The 12,349-nt window shown below is 40.8% G+C and overlaps 1 protein-coding gene across 2 annotated transcripts in view; it reads left to right on the top strand.

Annotated features, from left to right (window-relative positions):
- ITGB4 (integrin subunit beta 4) overlaps positions 1-12,349 on the top strand; it is a 185,265-nt gene that overhangs the window by 20,617 nt on the left and 152,299 nt on the right. For both annotated transcript variants that reach the window (XM_085861673.1, XM_085861666.1), the window contains exons 3-6: positions 5,387-5,472; positions 6,028-6,123; positions 6,591-6,669; positions 11,768-11,899. In XM_085861673.1, coding sequence (XP_085717799.1) covers positions 5,387-5,472; positions 6,028-6,123; positions 6,591-6,669; positions 11,768-11,899 — 393 coding nt within the window. The remainder of the gene's footprint in view (positions 1-5,386; positions 5,473-6,027; positions 6,124-6,590; positions 6,670-11,767; positions 11,900-12,349) is intronic.

Here is a 12,349-nt window from a genome sequence, read left to right on the forward strand (position 1 = left end):
GAAAGTGTGAAAGCAACAAAAAGTAATGAACCAACGGGATAGCTGCAAAGGCTCCCACTGCTGTGACTGCATTCTCCATGGGCAAATCTCAGGAGTTAGGAAAGCAAAATAAATTAAATTAAAAGAACGATTAACATAACGGGAGGAAAAGTGAGTAAAGCAACGAGACAAGTGAACTATGAGTTCAAAACAGAATTGGAAAATATTGTGAAAATATTTTAATTCATTTACTCTGAAAAATTTCCACTATTTTTGAGGCATCGCTCTCCCCTCCACTACCTCGCTCTCCCAATTTCTCTCTCTCCCCCCTTCCCTCTCTCTCTCTCTCTCTCTCTCTCTCTCTCTCTCTCTCTCTCTCTCTCTCTCTCTCTCTCTCTCTCTCTCTCTCCCTCCGCTCCTCTCCCTCTGGAGTGTATTGTGATCCGGAGTGTATTGTGACGTGTGATGAGGCATCACTCTCACCCCCTTCCTTGCTCTTCCCCCCCCCTTCCTAGCTCTCCCCTCCCCTCTTCCTCTCTCTCCTTTCCTCACTCTCCCCCTTCTCTCCATCTCTTTCTCTCTCTCTCTCTCTCACTCCCACCACCCCCCTCACACCCATCCTTCCTGGAGTGTGTTGCGATGTGTCGTGAGGCATCACTCTCCCCCCTTCCTTTCTCAACCCCCATCCTCGCTCCCCTTTCCTAACCCCTTCTCTCCTCCTCACCCACCCCTCCTCTCTCTCCCCTACCCTCCCTCCCCCTCTCTCCCACCCCTCTGTCCCCCCCCCCTTCTTAGTATTCTAATCAATGAAACAACGGGTGATGTTTGTTTCCAAATATATGCTTCGTTGTGGTCGTCCAATTGATGTGTGTTAGATCCCAGTCAACACTGGGTGCCTTTGTGGAGGAGGAAGGGAAAGGGTGGAAGTGGAAGGAGAGAAGGAAATAGGGGAAGGGTTGGGGTGAGAGTCTGGAGAGTGATGGAGTGGTAGGAGGCATGCAAGGGGGGTGGGAGGGGTGGTAGTAGGGACCTGGCATTGCCCGGCAACACCGGGTACCTTTGCTCGTATAGTATATAACCATTGCCCCAAGTGGGACAGACTAATAACAGATGTGTCAGCTAAAAGTTGTGCATCTCATTCGGTGCAGTGGAACATCAACAGTTCAACAAAAGTCTAACAAAACAGTTGGCAACCTCAGGACCAGGCATGTACTTCGGTCCTCTATCATGATCAGACCAGGAGATCAACTTTGATTCAATTAAATAGACACGCTACAAGTTAACTAGAAAGAGCAATCAGAGATTGCAGACCCTTGCCAGGACTTGTTTTGTGTGGTGTTTGTGTAGTTTTGTGTGGTGTTTGTGTACTGGTGTGTTACATAATTAATAAGAGACATAATTAGAACTGCCACTTTATAATTGCTGGCAGTGATGACGGGTACCAAGACATCCCACTTTGATGCAACCCTGCTTTGATTGGACACCTGACTCTGACCCATGACGTTTTTTATTATTATTAAATTTAATTCAGAATGAGATTAAAATAAATTCAATTCAAATCAAATGGAAGACCAAATAGGTGCAGTCCTGCATCGGAATCTTCAGAAGGAACCCAAACAAGCAAAAAGCAACGATGAAGTCATCAGGAGAAATCTGGATAGGATTCACATTTCAGCTGCTACTCCTCTACTCTCAAACCCATCCAGCAACAGCCAAGTGAGCCTTATTTAAAAAACAAAAACAAAAAAAAACCAAAAAGAACCCAGATCAAAAAATTAAATAATTATGGCTGCCAGACCATGTGTCTGATCAAGATGAAATTTAAAACATGTGTTCTTCATCACTACTAGATCATAATTTTGAAGTTTCATGTCGATAAAGTAGTTCCAGAGAAAACATTATTTAATATTTTTCTTCAATCCAATATGGCTGCCAAACCATGTGACCTATCAATGATTCCTAAACAAAGTTGTACACCCAAGGCTTGGGGAACATTTGTGTGAAGTTTCCCCTCGATCTGTCAGGCCGTTCTGGAGAAGATTTTCAAAAATAGGTTATAGGGTAAATCCAATATAGCTGGTGTTGGCTGAATGGTTAGGGTGACGGGCTTTGGATGCTAGCGTCCTGAGTTCAAATCCCGCTCAGCTATTGAATTAATACCAGGTGGGTTTAACTCAGCCTGTCATCCTTCCGAGGTCGGCAAAATGAGTGCCAGCATGCTGGTATACTGTGTCGGAGTGGCGACCCGTCCAGGATTGTGCCCAATAGCCAAGGAGACTGCTTAAGCAGCACCAACGCTCTACACAGAGTATGGTCCTGGTCCCCATCTCCTCCAATATGGCTGCCAAACCATGTGACCGATGATGTTATATGTGTGAAACTTTTGTTCCTCATGAATAGGTAGTCATACATGTAAATATTTGCTTTGATCTGTTCAGTCACTTCAGAGAAGAAAATTTTTGCAGGTTTTTTATTTTATTTTATCTTTCCAATATGGCTGCCGAATCACGTTATCAATCAATTTTTTTCTTTGGACCATTTTATCCCAAGATGACTCTCAATAATTTTCATCCCGATCAGATGTAGCGTTCTACATATGCAATTACGATGTCATAAAAAGACTCGCTCATTCCCCATGAAGAGTACTTGCTTTATGTATTATTATTAGCTTGTGCAATTTTTTTCCTTTATGCAGTTTCAGAGATAAAGGTCCAAAGTTTTTTTTTTTCCAATATGTCTGCCACACCACGTGACATATGACATCATAATGATCATTAAACCATTCTGCATGAGTCGTCACACCTATGGTGAAAATTTTATCTCAATCCGACAATCGGTTGCAGAGAAAAACATGAAGTTTTGTGCGAACAGACAGACGAACAAACAGATCCAAACGCAATACCCTCTCTTCGCCAAGGGTAATCAGAGGCCAACCCAAAGAAATTGCAATGCAAGACAAACTGATAGTAAGTTGCAAAAGTAGAATGCCATCAACAGAGCACTGACTAAATTGGATCAGAGATAAGCTCTGTCATCTTTAAATATCCACTCAGGAATTGTGGAGGACACCCAAACAACAAATATGGGTCTCAGGTCTGACGAGCAATCGTTATCAGTTCTTGTCAGGCAACAGCACAATTAGCAGCATCATGGTTTGCTCTGTAAGCCTGGTGTTGGCTTAGTGGTTAGGATGGTGGCTTGGGATCCCAGGGTCCTGAGTTCAAGCCCCGTTGGCTGCTGAATTAACACCAGGGGGTTGACTCAGCCTGTCATCCTTCCGAGGTCGGCAAAATGAGTGCCAGTGTACTGGTCCCGGTGTATGCCCCGGTTAGAATAGGTGTACCATATCCCTGTGTGTCGTAAGAGGCGACCAGGGTTGGCGTCAGGAAGGGCATCCGGCCATAAAACATTGCCTCAAGAAAAAGCCAAACCCCTGCACAGCAGGGAAAAATGGCTGTGAAAACGGTCATTTTATTATTTTATGGTTCGCTCTGTCCATATCCACTCTCTTCTTCGTACAAACATTTAACCCCTCTTTGCATTTTGTTCTGCAAAAAAGTGTGAGCTGTCTTCATCAATTATTAAATTCTTCAGGTCTTGTCTCACTTTGTGTCCCCATCTCAGCTTGGCTCCATGTGCCAGGCAGTGTTGTGAAAACCATCCAAATATGAGTTTCATCGACATGAGGTTGTCTTTTATCTGGGCAAGATAACTTATCAGCAAACTTTTCTGGCTGCAATAATATATTCTCGTAACTCCTCCATCCCAAAATTGTCTCCTGACTTGTACACTACTAATATGCCCCGTCCATTGCTGAGCCTTATGCATGTTCCATTTGTTAACATGGCTGCTGAGATGGAAGTGGGCCTCATCCCAAAAGAAGATGTTGTCCAGAAAAATCCTAGTTTTCTTCAATCTGCTGGGCAATGGCGGTGCAAAATTCGAACTTCTCCCTCTTGCTGATTTCAGTCTGGTGCTGCAGTAACTGTATCTTCTATGGATACAGTTTCAGATCATCGTATATAATTTTACCAATGGCCATGTGAGAAGTTCCAACCAGTTGTGCAAGTTGGTGTGTTGACTTTTTCGAAGAAGCCTGGAAAGCTTCTCTTACAGCCTCTATCTTTTCGGGTGTTCGCACTGGAGGTTTTCGACCACCGTTTCCTTTGTTGATCTTTTCAGTGTCTCTAAACTTTTCAAGAATACATTTAATGACTTTGCATTGTGCAATTCATGCATTTGGATTGACCTTACTAAACTGCCTTTGTGTAGAACCATATGACTGTCGCAAAAAGTCTCTAAGTTGAGCATCCGCTAGAGCACAGATAAATTGTTTAACATGGTTGAAATTTCCATGGGAAATAACTTTAAACCTTGTTCTTTTGGCAACCTGAAAATAAAAGAGAGGGTCACGTTAGTAAAATTGTGACAGCTGTTTGAAAAGTTGCACATAATTTTGGATCACCCGATGTATATATAATTTTTGCATCAGGGGGTCCCACAAATGCAGACCATCTTCACTGGAGGTTCAAGATCTCTGCGAGCAGATAGGGCTTGTGCTCTGAACCATGCTCTAATGGTGGGGGGTGGGGGGGGGGAGGGGACTTCATTACAATTAAATATTCCTCAAACGCCATGGGAATTAACCCATCCGTGTGGACAAGTTATTTGCTTGTCTCAGTAAACTCCAACTCAGAAAAATTATATTTGGCCCATCAAAACATAATCTTGGATTGACCAATAATAATGTTGGACACACATTAAGACCCTGTTTTCACCCTTCTAAAATCCAATTTGTTTGTGCTGTAGTGCTTAAGTTTGTTGCCATCCCACTCTTCCCCATTAGCCCCATTTTATCTGTTGATCCATTGATATTTGTTGTTTTGCTCTTCCATTAGTCTTGATGCCTGTATTAAAAAAAAATCCATCAGTATAAAAAGAAACGTACCATTGTACACGCTCATTTAATTTTTGCTGGAGAGTCCATCGTTCAAGATGGGGTTCAGGTTTTCTGGAACAGATGCAGAGCATGCAATGTAATACTGGATATCTGATTTACTTAAGCAGTCTTAAATATGGTATATGGCAAAGCACTAGATGCTTCCTTAACCACTGCCAGCAATAATAATAGAAAGCAAAATCACAAGGATCAACATAAAGCTTCAAAATTAACAGCAAAAAAGAAAAAAAACAGAACAGGGTAAGGAAAGATTAAAAGAGTAATTCACTTTGTAACTCATGGAATTTACATCTATCTCAGATAAACTAGGAATCTCGTCAAGTTGTAAAGAAAATTATCCTAAGTGCACCCAAAAAAATCTATGATATAATACAGTGTACTATTCACCACTTTTCTTTGGCTACTCGTTTTGAAATTGAGACTGACATATTTACTCTATCCTTGCAGGTGGAACCATTTGTTCCCAGAGCAATGCACGGACATGTTATGAGTGCTTGCAGTTCAGCCCCGAATGTGCTTACTGTTCTCACGAGGTGTGTCGCAACAAGCCCAAACAGGCTTACCCTTAATACTACTACTGCCATTTTGCTTTGTTCTTGAAGATATGAAAGTTATTTTTTGGTGGAGGGGGGAAGTGGAGGGAGGAGAGGTATGTGTTAGATAAGTGTAGCGAAACATTTCATAACCTTGTTGAAAAGATTAAAAAAGCATTGTAACTGTAGAAATAAATTTATTTGCAATTTGTCGAGACAAATATGATTTGACGTGAATATATACGTATAATGTATTGATGGGTCACAATCAAAACCTCTTGTGGAAACTGACGAAGAAAGATGGAATTTCGAATGCAGCGTTCCATTCATCAACCCGGTCTAATGTTAGTACACAAAAGATGTAACTTTTAAATCAAAAAATAGAGGAATATGTACATAAAGGAATGCATATTGAAACTTCTGGTGTGAAATATAAAAGTTCTGGTATTTCAAACCCTCTTTTTTCCAACATAGCCAAAAACTGCTGGTAGTATGGAAGATCTGGACTTGAATACTTTTCAAGCTATTTTTGTGTTTTTCTGATGGCCTTTACAGAAATATGACCATCAGCGTTGTGATACTTTTGAAAAGTTAAAATCAAGGAATTGCCTGGATATTACGAATATCAAATCAAGTGCAACAGTCCTTGAAGTAAGTGCTTTGAATCGAAACATTCTTTTACTTTTGCTCCGTTCACTTGAAATCATATCAGACATTCCTCATGAATATGACTGGCTGTCCCTTTTTTAGCATGTTTTCCACCTCAAATGGGCTATAATAATCCTCAAATGATTGATAGTTTTGTTGATTAAAAAAGGAAAAAATTATAAGACTGGATTTTAATGTCAATATTCTCCATCATGCGACTCTTAGTCCTCCTGTCAAGTTTGTTTAAGATTGGATAAGTAACCACCGAATGTATCATGGTCAAAAGAATAGACAGACAGACACCAACTTGTGTATTTTAGTATGATAGGAATAGCTGTAATTCCAAGCCATGACATCTAAAGAGTGAAGGGCACATTGATGCATGTTTTCTTAGATTTTGAATATGATGGAAGGTTTAATTGATTTGGATCTGATGCTGATGTTTTGTTGACAATGTGAATGATCAACAGAAAACGGAAGAAAGAAAGATGATGGAATCGAGGAATTTTAAAGTATCCCCAAGCAGGATGAATGTAAAGCTACGTCCAGGTATAATTTCACCGTGTATAGATTACAAACAAACAGGAGGATACTTTGGTGTTTCCACTTATTTTTCACACGTACTGACTCATTCTCAAGTAGGAAAAGAAGAGTTGATTTTTCAAACGATGGTAAATGTATCATGAAATTGGATGTAACGTGTACCTGTATGTTTGCTTCTGGATTCTGTGAATTTCTACGTCTTCCAAACGCATTGATCCTTTGTCGTACAAGTGGGTGGACTTGTTGCGTTCCTGTATTAACTGTGGGATATGGTGTACTTTGCAAATCGTGATTGCCAATATTAGCCCAACATAAAGTCCTGCTTGGCTAAACTTGGCTTTGAGGTGCATAATTGATTTGTGAATCTTCATGTGGCATCTGTGATCATGCAGTGCTTTGGTGAATTGTAAAAGCTTCACATCCTCTTTTCCCTGTACTCTACCTCCCCTCATTACCTCTGTCACTGAAGGTGGATGGAGGTTATGTTTTCACCACCGTCTGTCAGCCTGTGAACCTGTGAACTATCTCAAAAAGTTGTGGACAGATTCGGACGAATTTGGTGGACAGGTTGGGTGTGTGACAAGCACGAATTGATTTGATTTTGGTGAAGATCTGGATCCGGTTCAGGATATGATTTTTTTATTTTATTTCTTGAGTGATTCTTTACTTTTGAGCGATTGGGCCAAAAACGTTACGTAGCATTATATTTTAAAAAGTTGTGGACGGATTATGACAAAATTTGGTGGATGAGTTAGTTTGGTAATAAGAACAAGCTGATTAGATTTTGGTTAAGGCGAGCAGATCCGGCCTATCAGTGGGATATAAAACATAAACTGTTCAGTCTGGCAGAGGTGTGCGCTCTGCCGAGTGCTACTGTTTCCCTTCTCTGCTTGCCCTCCATCAGCACCTTTTCTTTCTCTTTCTCACTCCTCTCCCTAAGGCAGTCCATGGAATTTTTTTTACATTCGTCACCAACACAACATTTCAAAACTTTCAATCTTCTTCCTTTCTTTCTTTTTCTCTGTCCATGATTCACATCCATTCATTGCAACTGAAAATACCAGAGCATTCACAAGCCTTCTCTTGGTCTGTATCCGTCACATCTTTGTTTTTCCAGATCTTCGTCAATCCTGACATTGCTGTTCTCCACAATGCTAATCGTCTGTTAATTGATCCATGACATTCTCCACTCACTTCAATCTCAGAACCCAGAGAAATGAAACTTTCCAATATTTCCACATGAAGGTCTTCCAATCTGAACACGTCGATCATCTCAGTTGACAAGATTTTAATCTTTTTTTTCGGTTTAAATAAAGACCAGCTTTTTCACTTTCCTTCTTTACTGTCCGCAGTCGTTTCATCAAGTCCATTTTACTTTCTGCCAACAGAGAAGTATTGTCAGCATACTTTCGATTGTTGATACATCTTGATCCAATCCTGCAGATGGAGGAAGTGAGAATGGCAAAGAAAGCCGATAGGTTGAGGGAGCGACGTAGGACGAAAAGAGGTAGGCCGCTGCTGAGATGGGAAGATTGTGTGAGGAGGGATATCGATAAGGTGGGGGGTGGTGAGAGAGAGTGGAGAGAGTTGGCTGTGGACAAGGGGAAGAGATAAAGGACAGGAGGAATTGTAGCACGTGCATCGTTTAATAATGTCGTTTATAATTCCATAAACGGACTACTTATAACTGTGGGAAATGAGGTGCAGCTGATGGTTCAGGTGTTAACCCTCTGTCAGAGCAAAAATCGTCCATTAAAAATTTTTATGAGGAAAGATAAACGCTCAAAATGTCAACCACACCTCATTTTCTCTGGCCAGAAACATAATCATGAAAACGCTCAGTTGATAAAATACATTATTTTTCTTGTCCGTTGATTTAGACCGACATTAACATTCACGGAAACTAATATTCCTTCTTTTGTTCCCCTCAAGATAATTAATTAAGCTGCCGGAACTCAGCAGCATCTCTCTTCCTCCTCCATATGTAGCACAAGGCTGCAGGGATCGTCATTGGATGAGGGTGCGACGATGCCGCTGTTGCAATGCCCCTATTCCCAATACACTGGTACTCATTTCGCCAACCTTGGAAAGATGACAGGCTGAGTCAACCCCACCTGGTGTTGATTCAATGGCCGACAGGGGCTCAAACTCAAGACCCTGAGGTCCCAAGTCAACCGCCCGAACTACTAAGCCAATACCAGGCTTGGCAGCGTCTCTGAATTGAAACGTCCAATACATATTGCAGAACTTTGAGCAAAATGATGTATGTCCGTGTTTTCTCTGCAGAATACAATCACTGGATTGTCTTGAGCTGTTGGCAGGTATTAAGAAGATTTGTCAAGGTTTGTCAGGGAGGTTTTGTGCATGTTAAGGATTCTTGTGAACTATCGTTGTAATTCATTCCATCATCCATCGACTTGTTTTGTTTGTCATAAGTGGGGAAAAAAAGTTCTCTATGGCATAAATTAATTATAGAGAGCACTGTGCACAATAGGAATAATGGCTTGCTGCTAATTTAGAAACCATGTTGATAATTGTCGGTGTTGTCATCCGTACACCCTCTGGTGGCATCAGGTAGCCCAAACACAGTTGTAAACTGGCTGGGAACCTACCCATGACAGGGTGGTACAGAAGTAGCCATCCACCAAGGCAATAATTTCAAAATCGCCCAAGAGACTGGCACACAATGGCCGACTCCCTTTGAAAAGTGCTATCAGAATTTTAGTGGCAATAAGTGATCGCTGCTAGATGGGACAGCTGGCTTAACGTTCACTCCCAAAGAGGGTACACTCACTCATTGATGCAACACCCTGCCAGTAAGGCAAATAATAACTATTTATCGTCTGACTGAGAACCAAACCCAGATTATACAGGTCATCGGAGAGTATGATACCTTCTGCAGATAGAGTTATCCTTTATAATCGAAGAGTTCCTTTGGAAGGAACTTCAATGCAAGAGGGAGGCCATCAAGTCTGTATAATGGTTGCCAACTCGTGGTTGTTTATCCGTGCCCTCAGCTGATGTTTTTAATGCTGAAAGTCAAGCAAGGAAGCAGCAGGTACCGTTTTAAAAATACTTGGCATGACTCGACCGGGGTCGTGAAAGAACCGACGACCACCCACATTCGAAGAGCGGATGCTCTAACCATTACGTCACTGAATCTGGTTAAATGATCCTGAGTCTTTCAATTCGTGTTTGTAATTGGTGTTTTTTTTTTTTTGGATCCTCGTGGAGGATCTCTAAGTCTTACTCACGTTGTTGTTCTTCTGCTTCTTCTTGTGGACTTTTTTTGTTTCACAGCCTACAGTTTTCATCGAAACTTCCTGAAACTTGGCATATATATATGTAGAAATACCCTGCGCAGACAGTAACCATCTCCGATTTTGAAAATTCCTCCAAGAAAAATAAGTTATGACGTCAAAATATCTCCGCTAATGGAAATCGCCGAAAAAATTATCTCCGAAACTAGGCAAGCTTTTTGAATTCCGTTTGCGGGAATCGAACAGGGCGTTAGCAGAGATCAATTCCGCACATATGATGCATCACTATGACGTCATATCAATTTTTATGATGTCATTCCTATTTTTTTGACATTTTTTGTTTCACAACCCAGAGTTTTCATCGGGTCTTCATGAAACTTGCCATGTATATGCAGAAAGCCCACGCGCAGGCAGGAACCATCTCCGATTTTGGAAATTCTTCCAAGAAAAAAAAGTTGACGTCATAATATCGCCGCTAATGGAAATCGCCTATACCATTATCTCCGAAACTAGGCAAGCTTTTTGAATTCCGTTTGTGGGAATCGAACAGGGCATTAGCAGAGATTAATTACCGCACATATGATGCATCACTATGACGTCATATCAATTTTTATGACGTCATTCCTAATTTTTGACATTTTTTGTTTCACAACCCAGAGTTTTTATCGGGTCTTCGTGAAACTTGCCATGTGTATGCAGAAAGCCCACGCGCAGGCAGTAACCATCTCCGATTTTGGAAATTCTTCCAAGAAAAAAAAGTTGACGTCATAATATCGCCGCTAATGGAAATCGCCTATACCATTATCTCCGAAACTAGGCAAGCTTTTTGAATTCCGTTTGTGGGAATCGAACAGGGCATTAGCAGAGATTAATTACCGCACATATGATGCATCACTATGACGTCATATCAATTTTTATGACGTCATTCCTAATTTTTGACATTTTTTGTTTCACAACCCAGAGTTTTCATCAGGTCTTCGTGAAACTTGCCATGTGTATGCAGAAAGCCCACGCGCAGGCAGTAACCATCTCCGATTTTGGAAATTCTTCTGAGAAAAAAAGTTGACGTCATAATTTCACCGCTAATGGCAATCGCCGATACCATTATCTCCGAAACTAGGCAAGCTGTTTGAATTTTGTTTGCGGGAATCAAGCCGGGCATTAGCACAGATAATTTATCGCAAACCTGATACATCACAATGACGTCATATTCGTTTTTATGACGTCATCATTAAGAGGACAAGGATCTCAGCTCATTTGAGCTTGTTTTTTTACACTGTATACTTTTCGCCAAAAATATATGCATCTTTTAAAAGCAATTAACTTTGAAACCCAGAAGTTAACATCCATACTCCTCCATCTTGCTCAGACGACGGTCTGGTTCTCTGTTCAATGTGGTTAAACTCGTTCAAATAAAACTGCCATATTGTTACTTTGATAGGAGGGGGAACTGCATCCTCCACGACAGTCAGCTTACCTGTCTGCGCGCAAGCATTTGGATGCAACAGATCTCACTATCGAGAGATCATCTGTAATATGTACATGAGAGGATGCAAATATGGTGCAAGTGAAGTACTATTCAACGATTCAGTGTTTAAGTTTGTAATTGAATTGCTGATGTTACTTAATGAAATAGATGTCATAAGAAAAATGGATAATGTATGAGATGGATATACTACAGGCATGGTGACTTAAACCGTTTCTTTATGTTTCTGATGTTCCATGTCTTTATTTGATTAATTAATTCCTCCTTGTGCTGTTTTTTTTTTTTTCTTTCTTTCTTTCTTTCAATCTTTTCTTCTTTCGTTTTCTTTATTTCGTTCTTTTTCGTTCTTTCTTTCCAGGAGACTCATATGAATTTGATTACAAGACCTTTGAGTACCTAAAAGCACCTATTGACCTCTACTTCCTAATGGACAACTCCAACTCCATGGAGAATGATTTGGAGAACTTGAAGGCACTTGGACAAGATATAGGTTCGCTTTGCTTAATGATCTTTGGTGTGAGCAGTACAGCCTCAAGTTAAGTTATGGTGTTCAAACAGATATTTCTGGAACCTAGAATGCAATATTTGTTTCGAGCTGAATTCTGCAGGTTATTTTGTGTAAAACAAGCCGAGAAATCTCCTTTATGTCCTCAGATGTTTCTAAATTGCATTTAGTCTTTGAAGTTCTCTTAAATGATTCAAAAATAAAGGCCTCACCGATTACAAAAGCTCCCCAGCAGATGATACTCATTTCAGGCATTTTGACTCCCACATGGTTCATCCATGAGTGTGCTGCATGTACATATTACAGATAAGCCTGTAGGCGACATGGGTGGTCGCTACATAATTGCATACTCGGCATACAGTTTTTGACGGATCGGGCTGAAAATTTTTGACAAAGAGGTTGATAATAGTACGCATAAAAGCCTGGAAGACGATT

Source organism: Eptatretus burgeri, chromosome 2 (genome assembly GCF_056783735.1).
Source record: "Eptatretus burgeri isolate ZD-2024b chromosome 2, Ebu_testis_v1, whole genome shotgun sequence".
NCBI classification, from domain to species: domain Eukaryota; kingdom Metazoa; phylum Chordata; class Myxini; order Myxiniformes; family Myxinidae; genus Eptatretus; species Eptatretus burgeri.